This window comes from Pristiophorus japonicus, chromosome 1, assembly GCF_044704955.1.
Source record: "Pristiophorus japonicus isolate sPriJap1 chromosome 1, sPriJap1.hap1, whole genome shotgun sequence".
In the NCBI taxonomy this organism is placed as follows: domain Eukaryota; kingdom Metazoa; phylum Chordata; class Chondrichthyes; family Pristiophoridae; genus Pristiophorus; species Pristiophorus japonicus.
This window is the reverse complement of record NC_091977.1, coordinates 14,776,898-14,796,289: the sequence shown is the minus strand read 5'-3', so window position 1 is coordinate 14,796,289 and position 19,392 is coordinate 14,776,898. Positions and strand designations below refer to the sequence as shown.

The 19,392-nt window shown below is 47.8% G+C and overlaps 1 protein-coding gene across 2 annotated transcripts in view; it reads right to left on the bottom strand.

Annotated features, from left to right (window-relative positions):
- The window catches only part of cfap99 (cilia and flagella associated protein 99), a 392,086-nt gene that overhangs the window by 223,194 nt on the left and 149,500 nt on the right, over positions 1–19,392 (bottom strand). For both annotated transcript variants that reach the window (XM_070894010.1, XM_070893926.1), the window contains one exon: positions 15,316–15,396. In XM_070894010.1, coding sequence (XP_070750111.1) covers positions 15,316–15,396 — 81 coding nt within the window. The remainder of the gene's footprint in view (positions 1–15,315; positions 15,397–19,392) is intronic.

The following is a 19,392-nucleotide window of genomic DNA, read 5'->3' as shown; positions in this document are numbered from 1 at the left end:
AGTGCGGCAAGAATGATCAGAATCAAACTACAGCAAGGAGTCAATGCCATCAGAAGAAAACTAGGAGAAGGGACAAAACTGGCAGACAAACGAGTGAGAAAGCAGAAAAACATTCACATGGGTTTGATGCTTCACCTAACGTCAATCTGTTCCACACAGTGTTCATATGACAGTACAATTTAAGGTTTGATGAAGTGTGAGATCTACAACCCATGTGGTTTGAAGCTGAAGTGGGTGGTGTGGGGAGCGTGGAAATACTGTTAAATGAAAACCCATCAAGTGTTACTTCGCTATGCAGAGTGGTGCTGCAGAGTAGACGGAGAAAATGATTCTGAGCCCTGCGCCTGAATGATAACCAGCACAGACTGCAGCCTGTTGTGTATCTGTAAAGCATGCACTCCCATGTTCCGCCACCAGGGTGTGCATCCCCTGAAGTCCCAAGGGATCCCAGCATCCCTTGGGAGCACTGTATATAAGCCGGCTCCTAAGGCCTGTTCCTCACTCTGGAGTATCTTAATAAGACTGAGGTCACTGTTACTTTAACCTCCCTGTGTGCAGTCTCATCTGTGTTAGGAACACAATAACTGGCGACGAGTATACGAATCCAATGCAAAGATGCAGCAAACTGTGGGCATCCTGGAGAAGTTCTCGGCGGGTGAGGACTGGGAAGCCTATGTCGAACAGCTAGACCAGTACTTTGTAGCCAATGAGCTGGACGGAGAAAGAAGCGCTGCAAAAAGGAGAGCGGTCCTCCTCACGGTCTGCGGGGCACCGACCTACAGCCTCATGAAGAATCTTCTGGCTCTGGTGAAACCAACAGATAAATTGTATGAGGAGCTGTGTACACTGGTTCTGGAGCATCTTAACCTGAGGGACAGCGTGCTGATGGCGAGGTATCGGTTCTACAAGTGCCAGCGATCTGAAGGTCAGGAAGTGGCGAGCTACGTCGCCGAGCTAAGGCGACTTGCAGGACAATGTGAGTTTGATGGCTACCTGCAGAAAATGATCAGAGACTTTTTTGTCCTGGGCATTGGCCACGAGACCATCCTACAAAAACTTTTGACTGGAGAGACACCGACCCTCAGTAAGGCCATTGCGATAGCACAGGTGTTTATGTCCACCAGTGATAACACCAAACAAATCTCTCAGCACACAAGTGCTAGCAATGTTCATAAATTAACTGGAACTGTGTTTGCGAACAAAAATGTACAGGGCAGAAACCACGAGTTTGCAACTGCCAGCAGGCCTCAGGTGACCCAGATGACTCAGAGTCCGCAACAAAGGATGAATGCAAGGCAATTCATACCTTGTTGGCGTTGTGGAGGCTTCCATTCAGCCTATTCATGCCGCTTCAAAGGGTATGTTTGCAAGAGCTGTGGAACAATTGGGCACCTCCAACGAGCTTCTCTACAAAACCTGCTAACCACCACGTGGCAGAGGAAGATCGGTCCATGGTGGATCAAAGCAATTTTGAGCCTCAGAAACAGGAGGCAGATGCTGAAGTACACGGGGTGCACACATTTTCGACGAAATGTCCACCTATAATGCTAAATGTAAAATTGCATGGCTTACCTGTAGCCATGGAACTGGACACTGGCGCTAGCCAATCCACCATGAGTAAAAAGATGTTTGAGAGACTATGGTGCAACAAGGCACTCAGACCAGCCCTGAGCCCCATCCACACGAAACTGAGAATGTACACCAAAGAGCTTATCACTGTCCTGGGCAGCGCCATGGTCAAGGTCACCTACGAGGGTACGGTGCACAAACTGCCGCTCTGGATTGTCCCGGGTGATGGCCCCACACTGCTTGGAAGGAGCTGGCTGGGCAAAATCCACTGGAACTGGGATGACATTCGAGCGCTATCACATGTCGATGAGGCCTCATGTACCCAGGTTCTTAACAAATTTCCTTCCCTTTTTGAGCCAGGCATTGGAAACTTTTCCGGGGCGAATGTGCGGATCCACTTGGTCCCAGAGGCACAACCCATTCACCACAAGGCGATGAGGGAGAGAGTGGAAATTGAGCTGGACAGGCTGCAACGCGAGGGCGTCATCTCCCCAGTGGAATTCGGCGAGTGAGCCAGCCCGAATGTTCCAGTACTCAAAAGTGATGGCACGATCAGGATTTGCGACGATTATAAAGTAACTATTAATCGTTTCTCGCTTCAGGATCAATACCCACTACCAATGCAAACGACCTATTTGCGACACTGGCAGGAGGCAAGATGTTCACCAAGCTCGACCTGACTTCGGCCTACATGACGCAGGAGTTGGAGGAGTCTTTGAAGGGTCTCACCTGCATCAACACGCACAAGGGACCGTTCACCTACAACAGATGCCTGTTTGGAATTCGGTCGGGTGCAGCGATCTTCCAGAGAAACATGGAGAGCCTACTCAAGTCGGTACCACGCATGGTGGTTTTTCAGGACGACATATTGGTCACGGGTCGGGACATCGTCGAGCACCTACAAAACCTGGAGGAGGTCCTCCAGTGACTGGATCGTGTAGGGCTGCAGCTGAAGAGGTTGAAATGCGTCTTCATGGCAACAGAAGTGGAGTTTTTGGGGAGAAAGATTGCGGCGGACGGCATTCAGCCCACAGACGCCAAGACAGAGGCTATCAGGAACGCGCCCAGGCCACAGAACATCATGGAGCTGCGGTCGTTCCTGGGACTTCTCAACTATTTTGGTAACTTCCTACCGGGGTAAGCACCCTCTTAGAGCCCCTACATGTGTTATTGCATAAAGGTGAGAACTGGGTATGGGGAAAAAAACCAAGTAATTGCTTTTGAGAAAGCCAGAAACATTTTATGCTCCAACAAGCTGCTTGTATTGTATAACCCGTGTAAAAGACTTGTGCTAGCAGGTGATGTGTCGTCGTACAGCGTCGGGGAAGTTGCAACCTGTCGCCTATGCCTCCAGGAGCTTGTCTAAGGCTGAGAGGGCCTACAACACGATTGAGAAAGAGGCATTAGCGTGTGTGTTTGGGGTAAAGAAAATGCATCAGTACCCGTTTGGCCTCAAATTTGAGCTGGAAACCGATCACAAGCCCCTCATATCCATGTTCGCTGAAAACAAGGAGATAAATACTAATGCCTCAGCCCACATTCAAAGTTGGGCACTCGCGCTATCAGCGTATAACTATACCATCCGCCACATGCCAGGCACCGAGAACTGTGCGGATGCTCTCAGTCGGCTACCATTGTCCACCTTGGGGGCGGAAATGGTGCAGCCTGCAAACTTGTTGATGGTGGCGCAGCCCGCAGACTTGTTGATGATCATGGAAGCGTTTGAAAATGATAAATCACCTGTCACGGCCCGCCAGATTAGGACTTGGACCAGCCAAGATCCTCTGCTGTCCCTAGTAAAAAAACTGTGTACTGCATGGGAGCAGGGCCAGCATCCCCGTTGAAATGCAAAAGCTAATCAAGCCATTTCAGCAGCGAAAGGACGAGCTGTCCCTTCAGGCAGACTGCCTGTTGTGGGGTAACCGCGTAACGCTACCCAAAAAGGGCAGGGAGACGTTCATCTCGGATCTCCACAGCACACGCCCTGATGATGATGAAAGCGATAGCCAGATCCCACGTGTGGTGGCCTGGTATCGACTCTGACTTAGAGTCCTATGTACGGCAATGCAGCGTGTGTGCTTAGTTGAGCAACGCGCCAGAGAGGCACCATTAAGTTTGTGGTCCTGGCCCTCCAGACCATGGTCCAGGATCCACGTCGACTATGCGGGCCCGTTTCTCAGTAAAATGTTCCTGGTGGTGGTGGATGCTTTTTCAAAATGGGATTGAATGTGAAATAATGTCGGGAAGCACGGCCACCGCCACCATTGAAAGCCTGAGGGCCATGTTTGCCGCCCACGGCCTGCCTGACATACTGGTCAATGACAACGGGCCATGTTTCACGACCCGCAATGGGATCAAACATGTCACCTCGGCTCCATTTAAACCAGCCTCCAATGGGCAGGCAGAGCAGGTAGTACAAACAATCAAACAGAGCCTTAAACGAGTCACAGAAGGCTCACTCGAAACCCGCCTGTCCCGAGTACTGCTCAGCTACCGCACGAGACCCCACTCGCTCACAGGGATGCCCCCGGCTGAGCTACTCATGAAAAGGACACTTAAAACCAGACTCTCGCTGGATCACCCCAACCTGCATGATCAGATAGAGAGCAGGCGGCAGCAACAAAATGTAAACGATGGTCACGCCACTGTGTCACGGGAAATGATCTGAATGATCCTGTGTATGTGCTAAACTTTGGACATGGTCCCAAGTGGATCGCGGGCACGGTGATAGCTAAAGACGGGAGTAAGGTGTTTGTAGTCAAACTAGACAATGAACAAATTTGCAGAAAGCACCTGGACCAAACGAGGCTGCAGTTCACAGACTGCCCTGAACAACCCACAGCAGACACCAACTTTTTCGAGCCCACAACACACACCCAAATGATCAACGACACCACCCCAGACCCAGGAAATCGAACCCATCACGCCCAACAGCCCAGCAAGGCCAGGCTCACCCAGCAGCCCTGCAGGGCCAACACGCCAGCCTAGTGAGGGCAAAGCCAACACACCAGAAATGAGGCGGTCCACCAGGGAAAGAAAGGCTCCCGACCGCCTCACCTTGTAAATAGTTTTCACTTTGACTTTGCGGGGACAGTGATGTTGTGTATCTGTAAAGCATGCACTCCCATGTTCCGCCACCATGGAGTGCATCTCCTGAAGTCCCAAGGGATCCCAGCATCCCTTGGGAGCACTGTATATAAGGCCTGTTTTTCACTCTGGAGTGTCTTAATAAAGACTGAGGTCACTGTTACTTTAACCTCCCTGTGTGCAGTCTCATCTGTGTTAGGAACAAAATACAGCCCACTCAGGAACACCACTCTGCTGCTCTCACAAGACCTACCGCCACCTTGTTAAAATGTTCAGGAGTTCGTAGATAGTGTAACGGGATCATCGACATCTCTCCTGTTCTAGCACAAGACCTGCTGTCATTGTATTAATGGTTCAGGAGATTACAACGGACCCTCTTTTAATGATTGTAGATTAACATGAGCTTCAGTCCTTGTGTGGGAAGAAGAGGAGTATAAAAACTGCAAGTAAAAAATCAACTGATATTTAGGTTTTTAGCATGGTAATGATGTTGAGATATACGCAGAATTCTGAAGCTTTGAATTTACTGAATACATATCAAAGTGGAACAATTGTTATTGGAAATAAGTGCCATAATCAAAATGACTGCAATCTCTAGTCATTTGGGGCCATATTTTCTTCTGGAAAAAAATGGGTGAAAATGAGCACTGACTGTTCAGGCAGTATCTGAACGTAAACGACCACCATTTCTGCCTCTTTGTAACATATAACGCCATTTTGCTACTGAAGTAATAGCGGCCAATCATGATGAAGTTGCGTCTTAATCCTTTAACACTTGTCAAGCAGCTGCTGAACAATTTAAATGGTGGCAGTATCAAAGAAAAATATGGAGAGAATGGCACAACAGAACGTGAGAGAGGAAGGACAAACAGACATTCATGTGGCGATTTTCATATCCACGAGATTTCTATCAAGGGAGGAGTGAAGCACAGTACAGTCACAGAGGATGTCACCTATGACTACGATTAGAGCCATTCCAGTAATGTGGCAGCTGCAAAAACCTGACTGGAGAAATTCAGGAATGTGAGATTGCGGGAAGGACGGACACAGATTTGGCACCACATTCCAGGACTTTGGAGACAAAAGGGAGGTTGGAGATGGAGCGGTAGTTTGCAAGGAGAGAGGGGTCGAGCATGGGTTTTTTTTTGAGGGAAGGGTGATGACAGCGGTTTTGAAAAGGAGGAGAATAGCACCTGAAGAGAGGGAACCAGTTACAATGTCAACCAGCAGGGAGGCCAGGATAGAAAGTTAGCCATCGGCAGCTTAGTGGGAATGGGGTCAAGGGACCAACTCGTGGGTCTGACGAACAAGAGGGGAGATAGGAGAGAAACTAGAGAAAGACACGGGTTCAAGGCTGGGGCAAGGGGGAGCCTTGGGGGAGGGCCAGGAGATGTTTAGTAGTGGACAAAAGAAGCTGGGGTTATCTTTGCTCTCCAGGATGACTCCGCAGTAAGGGGGGTGGGGTTTGGCAGATGAGAGCACGGCCTGATAGTGCTTGATGTGGTCCAGTCAGATCTGATAATTGATGGCTAAATCAGATATACACCAGATAAGGCTCAAATTTGTGCCCTTTGGACCTGAGAAGAGTGAGGATGTTGGCCATGCAAGGGAGAACAACCAGGATGGGAGAGACTGAAAGATTTGCTGAAGATAATGGCATCAAAGGTGTTGGTGAGATGAAGTTGAGCAGATCAACAGCTGCATAAGTATCATAGCGAATGGATGTCTAAAGGTTCGGCTGTTGGAAATAACACTCAAATATTACTGTAATGTAGCTGTACAATACAGCTAAGTGTCAGTCGTGGCTCAGTTGGTAGCACACTTGCCTCTTAGTCAGAAGGTTGTGGGTTCAAGCCCCGCTCCAGAGACTTGAGCACAAAAATCTAGGCTGACACTCCCAATGCTGTACTAAGGGAGTGCTGCACTGTCAGAGGTGCTGTCTTTCAGATGAGACATTAAACCGAGGTACCGGCTGCTCTCTCAGGTGGACTTAAATAATCCCATGGCACTATTTCGAAGAGGTGAATGGAATTCAATCCGTAAAAGTGTGAGGTAAAGCATTTGGGAAGGGACAACAAGGCAAGAGAATACACAATAAATGGGAGGATACTGACAGGTGTGGAGGAACAGAGGGACCTTGGAATATTTGTCTTGTAACACTGCTGTGAAGCACTTTGGGATGTTTTACTACATTAAAAGCGCTATATAAATAAAAGTTATTTTTATTATTTATATGTCCACAGATCCTTAAAAGTAGCAGGACAGGTCAATAAGGTGGTTAAAAAGGCATATAGAATGCTTCCCTTTATTAGCCGAGGCATAGAATACAAGGGTAGGAAAGTTGTGCTAGAACAGTAGACAATACTCGTTAGGCCACAGCTGGAGTACTGCGTGCAGTTCTGGTCACCACATTAGGAGAAGGATATGATTGCACTAGAAAGGGTGCAGAGGAGATTTACAAGGATGCAGTCAGGAAAACTTTAGCTATGAGGAAAGATTAGGCTGGGGTTGTTTTCCTTGGAACAGAGGAGAATGAAAGGAGATTTAATTGAGGTGTGTAAAATTATAAATTACCTAGATCGAGTGGATAGGAAGGACCAATTACCTTAGCAGAGGAGTCAAGAGCCAGGGGGCATAGATTTAAAATAGTTGGTGGAAGGATTAGAGGGGAGATGAGGGAAAATGTCTTCACCCAGAGGGTGGTGGGATCTGGAACTCACTGCCTGAAAGGGTGGTAGAGGCAGAAACCCTCACCACATTTAAATAGTATTTGGATGTGCACTTAAAGAATCGTAACCTTCAGGGCTACGAACCAAGAGCTGGAAAGTGGGATTAGGCTGGATAGCTCTTTTTCAACCGGCACGGATACGATGAGCCAAATGGCCTCCTTCCGTGCTATAATTTTTCTATGATTCTATGATTCTAAGAGTAGGGTTCTTATCCCTGGTGTCTCAGCCAATATTTATCCCTCAATCCACGTCACAAAAACATTATCTGGTCACTATCCAGCCTAATCCCACTTTCCAGCTCTTGGTTTGTAGCCCTGTAGGTTACGGCTCTTTAAGTGCTCATCCAAGTATTTTTAAAATGTGGTGAGGGTTTCTGCCTCTACCACCCTTTCAGGCAGTGAGTTCCAGATCCCTACCATACTCTGTGGGAGCTTGCTGTGCGCAAATTGGCTGTTGTGTTTCCTACATTGCAGCAATGACTACACTTCAAAAAGTACTTAATCGGCTGTAAAGCTTTTCGGGACGGCTGGTTCATGAAAGGTGCTATATAAATGCAAGTCTGTCCTTATTTTTCTTTATATATGGCCATCAAAGAAAGGAGTAGTTGTTATACTGACACAAAGAAATGTTAGCAAGGCTGCAGTGCGTGAGGCAGTAGAAATGAAAATTCTACACGTTACCTTATTCATACTCTGATGTAAGAGAAAATGTGCTGCGTGAAGAAATTTCCATGGACCAAAGCACCCCATCTCAATCCCGACTGCTCTTATGATTAAAGGTTAAACTTACGTATAATTGGAGTTGGCAGAGTGCAACAGCTCACAGACACCAGCCAGTCATGAGACAACTTACACTTAAATGAGCAAGTTATTAGAGATTTGCTTGGGCGATGGAACTTGGACTGTGTGGAGAACGGGCAGGTTGCAGAAGAGCACAGAGCTGGTAATATGTTTTTCAGGTACTGCAGAATAGGGATAATTCACTGCCTCTGTGCTGCTGATAGGGAGACTCGTTCCCTGGCAGCACGTGCGCTGCCTATGATTTTGCACCTTATTCCGTGTGGCTCCTGTGGCAGCGCAGGCTTGTAACATAGCCCTAAATGAGCTTCATCTATGTGTTGACACAGTGACTGTGAACAGATCAATAACAGTGCCTGTAGTTTGCTGACAGAGGGGTAATGGGGTTGTTTCCATTAGAACACAAGAGATTAAGACGTTATTTGAGAGAGGGGTTTAAAATGATGAAAGAATGGGACTGAACAGATAGAAACAGACAGATTCCAGTGATTGAGTGGGACTAGACCAAGGGGACAGAGATATCAGATTAATATGTTGTACATAGATGGTTGTGGAATGCACTACCACAGATAGTGATTGCAGCTGAGACCAGGTCATCATTTGAGAATAGGTTCGATAGATGGTTGAAGGAAAAGGGGGATAAAGGGATATGAAAACAGAGCGGGCACATGGGAACATTGATGTGGAGGATTAACACCAACACAGATTGCTTGGGCTGAACAGCCTGTTTCCGTGTTATAATTTCTCTGTGATTCTGTGCAATGATAATGCAGCACCCAGTGTGTCTAATTACTCATTATATCCCATCTGCTCTCTTCACAAAGCAACACTCAAACCAAATGTGAACGGCACCACTTACCACTCATCGTGCTCACTGTAAGCAGGCACTGGCACACTATGGCAGGAATCGCTAGTGATCATGAGAAAGTGCAACAGGAACTGCTGGGGATATGATAGTGTTGATGTTCAATCCTTGCCCAAACAATCTATGCTAAACCATATTTACAGTAATTGTTTCTTTTAAGGAGCTATATTTGAATGACCTGATCTCTAGCTAACGTTACACGGGTCACTCGTCTGGAATTGAATCCTAAAAATGGGTTAACCACATTAAGGTTAAAATGACAAACAAATTAATTCAAGTGTCAATACAGGTAGAGCATTCCAAATCCGGAAATCTCAGAATTGAAGCCGTACCGGATTTTGGTATTTCCGGATTTCGGTATGTATTTCCGATGACCCGAATCCAGAAAAAGCTGGGCTGAGGTAAGGGTGCTGCAGCGGGCAGCGGAAGGTCCAGGGCGGCGATGGAGGGTCTGGGGTGGTGGAGGGTGAACGGAGGGAGGGTTGGCGGAGGGCCAGGGGTGGAGGGAGGGTCGATGGAGGTTCCGGGTTGGAGGGAGGGTCAGCGGAGGGCCAGGGGTGGAGGGAGGGTCTGCGGAGGGGCTGCGGCGGAGGGAGGGTCGGCGGAGGGCCTGGGACAGCGATGGGGGGAAGGGCGGAGGTAGGAGCGGCGGAGGATCGGTGGAGGGTCTAGGGTGGTGGAAGGTCCGGGGTGGCGGAGAGTCGGCGGAGGTTCTGGGGCGGAGGGAGGGGGAAGGGCGGAGAGAGGTCAGCAGAGGGCCCGGGGTGGTGGAGGGTCGGCAGAGGTTCCGGGGCGGAGGGAGGGTCAGCGGAGGTTCCGAGGCAGTGGAGGGTCAGCAGAGGGAGGGTCTGGGGCGGCGGAGGGGGAGTCGGTAAAAACCTGCGTTGAAGATCTACAAAAAAGGTAAGTTAAAGTTTTTATTTTTAAATTCTTTTTCAACGATTTAGAAGGTAAGGGTTTGTGAATGTTTTGTGAATTTTTGTATTTTGGAATTTTTTGGGGGTGTTTTTCCCTCTCTCTCAGCCCAACTTGCAGCAGAGTGATTGTGATATTTTTGGTGAAAAAAATACCGCTATTGCCATTTTAAAAAAATGTCCGGATTTCGGAACATTTTCCAGATTCCGGACAACCCCTCCATAGATCAACGTGGTGTCTGGATTTTGGAATATTGCGAATTTCAGAACTCCGGATTTCGGACGTCAACCTGGATCACGGAACAATTTCTGTGCTTAGGAACAATCAGGCATTGAGTGTTGCACCACAGCCAAGTTTAATTTTAATAACCTCTTGAAGTGCTGAAAAGAGGAGGTCTGCTGGAAAATATGGACCATTCAAATGATACCTTTGAGGCTAGAAGTTACTGTGGTGATATTAGGGAATGCTGAATGCATTGCTGGGACGGTCCTCTGCTATCTTAATGGAAATGTTAACCAATTAGTGGACAGAAGAGTGCCATACGAACTCAATGGCTTGGATTTTGCAGTAATCATATCATCATCATAGGCAGTCCCTCGGAATCGAGGAAGACTTGCTAAAAATGAGTCCTTAGTTGCTTGAACAGTCCAATACGAGAACCACAGTCCCTGTCACAGGTGGGACAGATAGTCATTGAGGGAAAGGGTTGGTGGGACAGGTTTGCCGCACACTCTTTCTGCTGCCTGCGCTTGATTTCTGCATGCTCTTGGGGCGAAGAGACTCAGCGCCCCTCCCGGATGCACTTCCTCCACGTAGGGCGGTCTTTGGCCAGGGACTCCCAGGTGTCGGTGGGGATGTTACACTTTTTCAGGGAGGCATTGAGGGTGTCCCTGTAACGTTTCCTCTGCCCACCTTTGGCTCGTTTGCTGTGAAGGAGTTCCGAGTAGAGTGCTTGTTTTGGGAGTCTCGTGTCTGGCATGCGAACGATGTGGCCTGCCCAGCAGAGCTGATCAAGTGAGGTCAGTGCTTCAATGCAGGGAATGTTGGCCTGGTCGAGGACGTTAATGTTGGTGCGTCTGTCCTCCTAGGGGATTTGTCGGATCTTGCGGAGGCACCGCGGAGGCGGTAATCATAACGGTGTGGCTGTCAACACTCACTGTTATTATGGACTGCATCAGACAGCAACTTCTGGCGTCCACACACGTGTAGTTGAACAAGGAAATCATAAGTTGCTGCCCGATTTCCCCTGCTCCTGCGTAAGCTGTGCTACACCTGTATCTCATCGATAGATGCATCATTAAAACGCATGGGGACGAAATTGGTGTTTTTCGGCGGTTCCCGGGTGGTGAGTCATTTTTTACCACCCGGTACTGCTGGGGCCGAGTAGGCAGGAATTTCATCCCACTTTTTTTGGCGGTAAACTGAGCAGAGTGGGCGGGAGCGGAGTGCAGTGGGCGGTGTGCGACGGAGGAGGCTTTTTGACTCAGGAAATTTCGGCTCCCGAGTTATGCGCACGCACGTGCGGCTCTCAAGCTCCGCCCTCCCGAGAGGCACCAACAAGAGGCCAGGGACTACCAGCCTGAGAGCGCTGTGGGGGTGTGGGGGGGGGTGGGAGGGTGGAGAGATCGCTTTGAGGGGGCATGAGATCACTGGGTGGGGGGGGGGGGGTGAGATAGCTGTGGGGCTGCATGAGATCGTTGCGGGGGGGTGGGTGAGAGATTGCTGTGGGGGAAAAGATCGCTGTGGGAGCGGAAGAGACTGGCGGGGGGGGTTTCAGAGACTGGGGCTGAGAGAGAGAGAGACTGGGTGGGGGCGGGGGTGGGAGAGAGAGAGAGAGACTGGGGGTGGTGAGAGAGACTTGCGGGGTGAGAGAGACTGGCAGGGTGAGAGAGACTGGGGGTGTGAGAGAGACTGGGGGTGTGAGAGAGACTGGGGGTGGTGAGAGAGACTGGGGGTGTGAGAGAGACTGGGGGGGTGAGAGAGACTGGGGTGGTGAGAGAGACTGGTGGTGGTGAGAGAGACTGGTGGGGTGAGAGAGACTGGGGGTGTGAGAGAGATTGGGGGTGTGAGAGAGACTGGGGGTGTGAGAGAGACTGGGGGTGTGAGAGAGACTGGGGGGGTGAGAGAGACTGGGGGTGTGAGAGAGACTGGGGGTGGTGAGAGAGACTGGTGGGGTGAGAGAGACTGGGGGTGTGAGAGAGACTGGGGGTGTGAGAGAGACTGGGGGTGTGAGAGAGACTGGGGGGGGTGAGAGAGACTGGGGTGGTGAGAGAGACTGGGGGTGTGAGAGAGACTGGGGGTGTGAGAGAGACTGGGGGTGGTGAGAGAGACTGGCGGGGTGAGAGAGACTGGGGGGATGAGAGAGTCTGGGGGGGTGAGAGACTGTGGGGTGAGAGAGACTAATACATTTTTTATTATAGTTCATCAATAAAGGAGTAAATAAGGCTTTATTAGACCATTTAAATTATTGCCTAACACTAGAAAATACTACAATCCATTTAAAAATACATCAAACTCTGGAGAACTATAAAGATCTGTGTAATATCAAACAAACCTGTCAGCTCTGTGTACATACCGCCCACTTAAGATCCACTTAAAAGCACCTTCTCCAGGACGGTATGCATTTCCGCGGTATGTCGGTGGTATGTCATGAATTTTGCACTTTTGGGCGGTATGTAAGCGATCTGCATGGGCGGTATGTCATTGATGAATTTTCCGCCGGGCGGTATGTCGGGGGTAGTGGGCGGTATGTCGATGAATTTCAGGCCCCTGAAGTGAGTGAAATTGCTGTACTTACCCATTAGTTACCCACTAAACATGCGAGAAAATGTTAGGGCTGGTGCATTCAGGTGTAAGAGAATTTTTAATGGCGTGCTAAGTCTTAATTAGTATCAAACAACCTCTCTGGCACTGAAAATTACATTTTTATAAGTGTGGAATCTCATTCCTTCAGAATTTTAGTTATTGTTAAGAGATTTAAAAAGAATTAAAAGTTAACATTTTCTTTCTGTCTCTTTGATCTCTCTCTTAATCCCATCTTTCCCTCATTTTATTTTGCTTTCTGCACATGATTTTACATTGACTTTTATCATTTATATTTCTTTCTTTGGACTGCGTGTCTCAGTGAGGGTTCTTCAATGTTTATGTAGCCAAATTTTCTGACGATACAAAGATAGGTGGGAAAGCAAGTTGTGAGGAGGACACAATGAATCTGCAAAGGGATATAGTAAGGCGAAGTGAGTGGGAAAAAAATTAGCAGGTGGTGTATAATGTGGGAAAATGTAAGGTTATCCACTTTGGTAGGAAGAATAGAAAAGCAAATTATTATTTAAATGGAGAGAGACTACAAAATGTTGCGGTACAGAGGGATCTGGGTGTCCTCGTCCAAGGGGGATAGAGTATAAAAGTAGGGAAGTCCTGCTACAACTGTACAGGGCGTAGGTGAGACCACACCTCGAATACTGCGTACAGTTTTGGTCTCCTTATTTAAAGAGGGATATACTTGCATTGGAGACAGTTCAGAGAAGGTTCACTAGGTTGATTCCTGGGATGCAGGGATTGTCTTATGAGGAAAGGTAGAGCAGGTTGGGCCTGTACTCATCGGTGTTTAGAAGATTGAGAGGTGATCTTATTGAAACATATAAGATTCAGAGGAGGCTTGACAGGCTGAGAGGATGTTTCCCCTCATGGGGAAACCTAGATTTAGGGGACAGAGTTTCAGAATAAGGAGTTGCCCATTTAAGACGGAGGTGAGGAGGAATTGCTTATCTCAGAGGGTTGTGAATCTTTGGAATTCTCTGCCCCAGAGACCTGTGGAGGCTGGATCATTGAATATATTCAAGGCTGAGATAGACAGATTCTTGAACGATAAGGAAGTCAAAGGTTATGAGGAGTGGACAGAAAAGTGGAGTTGAGGCCAAGATCAGATCAGCCATGATCTTATTGAATGGTGGAGCGGCCTCAAGGGGCCAAATGGCCGACTCCTGCTCCCTGTTTCTTATGTTCTTATTCTGGTTGGTTAAAGAGACACACTGTTGCATATTGCTAATAGGTTAGCGGCCCGGGCCGCCGCACAACCAGCCCCTTATCTTTTTAATAGTTGCATTTTATGGTTCTTGTTCTTTACTGCTGGGATATTTTGGGGTGAAATTTGAGTAGAACATCGTCAAGATCAGACTCTGAGAAAGTAGCGCCTTGGCTAATGCTCGGGCAATTTCCCGGGAGCCGGGAACAGCCCCCCCTCCCCCACTCACCCCGGGCGAAAAGTGTTTCACATTCCCTCTGAGGTGCTGAGGGCAGCACAAAAAGGGGCAATTTCGCCCCCTCTGTTTCCCTATTTATTTTATTTGAAATTTTAAAAATGTCGAACCTTTGGCTCACTTTATGGTTCAGCGGGGTAGAAATTGGTGGGAGCTGTTTTGGGCGACAAGCATATTTGCACAATTATAAATTCAGGCGTCAAAGTGTTCAGCCTCTTGAATCTGTTAATGAGGAGCCTGAAGCCTGTTGAAGGCCCTCTTGTTCCGATGAGCGGGGCAGGCTTTGGGCCAAAGAATTCCCAAGGCCACCAACTGAAAATAAGTATTGAAATGATTTTCCCTTCCTGTGGAGCCAGAAGGAGCAGGAGTTCTCTCCCCACTCCACAGGTATCATGATCATGCCCCTCCCCGTACCCCTTTCCTACTTCCTCGCACCCCGCTCCCCGCCCCTTGCCTGGACTGACCTGAGGGGCAACTGCCAGTTTGGCAGGCGGCCCTCAATGGGGTTCTCCCATTGGGCGAGCTGCCTGTGGTGGTGCGACCAGCACCGGCAGCTCTCCACACGTTTGCTTATGAGGCCCGAGGGTCATTTTACTAATAATTATCGGGCCTTCTGCTTTGGGCGCTCGTTAACCACGCAGCGTCTTGGCCCCGAAAATGGCTCAGATGAATTTTTAACCCCAGAGAGTTTACTCAATGAAGAGCTCGTGCCATTTAAACAAGGAACGCCTTGGGTTCAATCCCTGGTCTGTGCTGAGTCAGTGATACCTGTTGGGACAGTGATAAGGAGCACTACAATTGACCTCATCGCCAATGTATTAGGAAGGGGAAATTCAACCAGTGACGCCTGGGGGAAATGTGGGTGTGTGGATGTTGACCGAGGATAGGAAAGGGCTCGGCTGTGGTGGCCACCATTGGCAAATAGCCTTCCGGCACTCCCCATTTGGGCTAGCCTGTGAATAATGAGGTGCTGGTGAATGCCTGGATCCCACGGAACCCAGGGGACTACACCTCTGTGCACAGTCGAAGCAATCAGCAGAGCAGCTATAGAGGGAAGAAAATTAGCGAGAGTAAGAAAACGAAAGCATCCAAACCTCTGCATGTTGGCGATTTTTCTTCTTACGTTCTTTCAGCAGTTGCTCCTCTTTGGGAGGTTCGTACGTGCTTCTGGGAATCTGAATTACAGAAGAGAGAACAATGAAACTGAGACTACACCTGCCTGAAATATCAGCAAAGTTATAAAGCAAATCCATTAGTCCATTTGAAAGGGTATTACAAAATATTTACTGCACAGAAACACGCCTTCGTAATGTATGCACCTGTGAGCATGCTCTCAGACTTGTGGAGCTGTTAGGGGGGCACTTGATTTAATGTTTATGTTTGCCCCCAAAAAGAGTTGTGGAGCTGTTACACTGCAAGTGGCTTAGCCAGTCACATGCTGTTCACAAGACTCAATAAAACCCCAGTTAATTGAGTTCAGGTTCTCCACGATGAGGTGTGCAGTTGTGAGCCTGATGGATGAACTGGTAGTGTTCAGTTTGATTGTTAAACCTTTGCTAATAAACCAGCTAGTTCTTTACAGCAAATGTGTAGCTGTGAATTCTTAAGCAGAGAACATAGAAACATAGAAAATAGGTGCAAGAGTAGGCCATTCGGCCCTTCGAGCCTGCACCACCATTCAATAAGATCGTGGCTGATCTTTCCCTCAGTACCCCTTTCCTGCTTTCTCTCCATACCCCTTGATCCCTTTAGCCGGAAGGGCCATATCTAACTCCCTCTTGAATATATCCAATGAATTGGCATCAACAACTCTCTGCGGCAGGGAATTCCACAGGTTAACAACTCTCTGAGTGAAGAAGTTTCTCCTCATCTCAGTCCTAAATGGCCTACCCCTTATCCTAAGATTGTGTCCCCTGGTTCTGGACTTCCCCAACATCGGGAACAATCTACCCGCATCTAACCTGTCCCGTCCTGTCAGAATCTTGTATGTTTCTATGAGATCCCCTCTCATCCTTCTAAACTCCAATGTATAAAGGCCTAGTTGATCCAGTCTCTCCTCATATGTCAGTCCGGCCATCCCTGGAATCAGTCTGGTGAACCTTCGCTGCACTCCCTCAATAGCAAGAACGTCCTTCCTCAGATTAGGAGACCAAAACTGAACACAATATTCCAGGTGAGGCCTCACCAAGGCCCTGTACAACTGCAGTAAGACCTCCCTGCTCCTATACTCAAATCCCCTAGCTATGAAGGCCAACATACCATTTGCCTTCTTCACTGCCTGCTGCACCTGTATGCCAGCTTTCAATGGCTGATGAACCATGACACCCAGGTCTCGTTGCACCTCCCCTTTTCCTAATCTGCCACCATTCAGATAATATTCTGTCTTCGTGTTTTTGCCCCCAAAGTGGACAACCTCACATTTATCCACATTATACTGCATCTGCCATGCATTTGTCCACTCACCTAATCTGTCTAAGTCACCCTGCAGCCTCTTAGCGTCCCCCTCACAGCTCACACCGCCACCCAGTTTAGTGTCATCTGCAATCTTGGAGATATTGCACTCAATTCCTTCACCTAAATCATTGGATCCAAATCCATGAAGCAAATACACTACAATGCTCAACTCAAGCCTGCTCCCAAACGTCTTCATCTATCCCTATCAGCATATCCTTCTATTCCTTTCTTCCTCTTGTGCTTATCTAGCTTCCCCTTAAATACATCTACTCTAGTCACCTCAACATTTAAATTCAGTTACTTAAATAAATCTGGAATAAAAAGCTAGTAATGGTGACCATGAAACCACTGGTTGTCGTAAAAACTCATCTGGTTCACTGATGTCCTTTAGGGAAGGAAATCTGCTGCCCTTACCTGGTTTGGCCTATATGTGACTCCAGACCCACAGCAATGTTGTTGACTCTTAACTGCCCTCTGAAATGGCCTAACAGGCCACTCAGCTGTACCAAACCGCTACAAAAAACAGCAGCAGTTCAAGAAAGTGGCTCATCACCACCTTCTCAAGGGCAATTAGGGATGGGCAATAAATGCCGGCCCTGCCAGCAACACCCACATCCCACTCTCTGGGTGAAGAAGTTTCTCTTGAATTCTCAATTGGATTTACTTGTGGCCCCTAATTTTGGTCTCTCCCGTTAACATCTTCTCTATGTCTACCCTATCAAACCCTTTCATAATCTTAAAGACCTCGATCAGGTCACTTATCCATCAACAATTGGCTACAGAATTGTTTTGCTGTTGCACAATTCTGAAAAATGGGTCAGAGATTTTAGCGACAGATCAAATCAGTGCATCCTGACAAGGAAAATAAACCTGTCGGGATTTCAAACAGTTCGACGTCAACCAGATTTTAAAAAAAAAGATCTCTGCAAACAGTCCTTTTGAAAACCTTTCAAACACACCCAAAGTGACAGCTTGTCTCAGTGGGTCGCAGCCTCGCGTCCGAGTCAGACTACTGCGGGTTTAAGCTCCACGGCAGGACTCGAGCATATAATCTACACGAGAACATAAGAAATAGAAGCAGGAGTAGGCCATCTGGCCCCTCGAGCCTGCACCACCTTTCAATAAGATCATGGCTGATCTGATCATGGACTCAGCTCCACTTCCCTGCCTACTCCCCATAACCCTTTATTCCCATCGCTCAAAAATCTGTCTATCTCTGCCTTAAATATATTCAATGATCCACAGCTCTCTGGGGCAGAGAATTCCATAGATTTTCAACCCTCTGAGAGAAGAAATTCCTCCTCATCTCAGTTTTACTTGGGCCCCCCCCATTATTCTGAGACTATGCCCCCTAGTTTTAGTTTCCCCTATGAGTGGAAATATCCTCTCTGCATCCACCTTGTCGAGCCCCCTCATTATCTTATATGTGTCGATAAGATCATTTCTCATTCTTCTGAACTCCAATGAGTATAGGCCCAACCTACTCAACCTATCTGCATCTAGGCTGAGTTAGTGCGGTTACTGAGGGAGCGATGTCATTGGGGGTGCCTCCCTTTGGGAATCAGTGGATGTAAAAGATCCCATGGCATTATCTGGATGAGCAGGACGTCTCCTGGTGTCCTGGTTCAACGGTTTCCTCTCCAGCCATCACCACCACGATGTAAATAATAAGATTGACTTGGTCATTTATCTAATTTTTTGTGCGAACTTGCTGTGTGAAAACGGCTGCCGTATTTCACTTGTATAGCAGTAGCTACACTCCAAAGTAATTCATGGTACATGAAGCTGGCGAGGAGGGGGGGAGGGGAATTTGCCCCCACAAACCTCCCCCCACCCCACTCATTTTAATTGGCAGGAGAATCGTGGGCTGGCGAATGCAGACGCAGAAAAAGCCAGCCGGTAAGTCTCTATGTAAATGCAAGTTCTTCCCTTGTAAACGTGGAAGGTAAGATTTCCTCTGGTTCAGAATCACAGCGGGACTATTTCTGCGCTCAGTATCTCCAGTAACAACAGATCCATAGCACTCAAAGGACACCTCCTCCCATGCAGTCTTGGGCTTCTTTCTCCAGTCCTGACGAAGGGTCCCACATGAACGCTGCTAACCTCCAGCACTTTCTGTTCTCATTTTACACTTTCAGCATTTACATTGTGTTTCTTTTTACCTTCCAACACGCACGGCTGCTATTTACGGCATTAGTTTTTTTTTCTTTTGGTCTGAAACCTCAGATTCAATGCGGTCTTTTACCACGTCACTGGTGTTAACAAATATACACTTCATAAAAGGGGGAAAAAAATTACAAAAAATATTTCTTGTTCATTTTAAATAAGCTGATCTGTGTAACGCTCCCTACCATATTCTTACATTTCTGATTTTTCTGCAGTAAATTATTTCCATCTTACCCTTCTTCAGATGGATATTAAAGATCCCATTGCCACTAATCAAAGGAAACACTTAATCCAATTAATGTAGTCGGATGATGATAATCTATATTTGTGCTTTGCCCGACTACTCAAGGAGTTATATACAGTGAACAACACAGCAACAGGCCATTCGGCCCAACTGCTCTATGCCGGTATTTGTGCTCCACATGAGCTCCCTCCCACCATCTCACCCTATCACTATCCTTCTATTCCTTTCTCCCTTAGGTACTTATCTTAAATGCACCTTTGCCATTCACCTCAACTAATCCATATGGAAGTGAGTTCCATATTCTAAC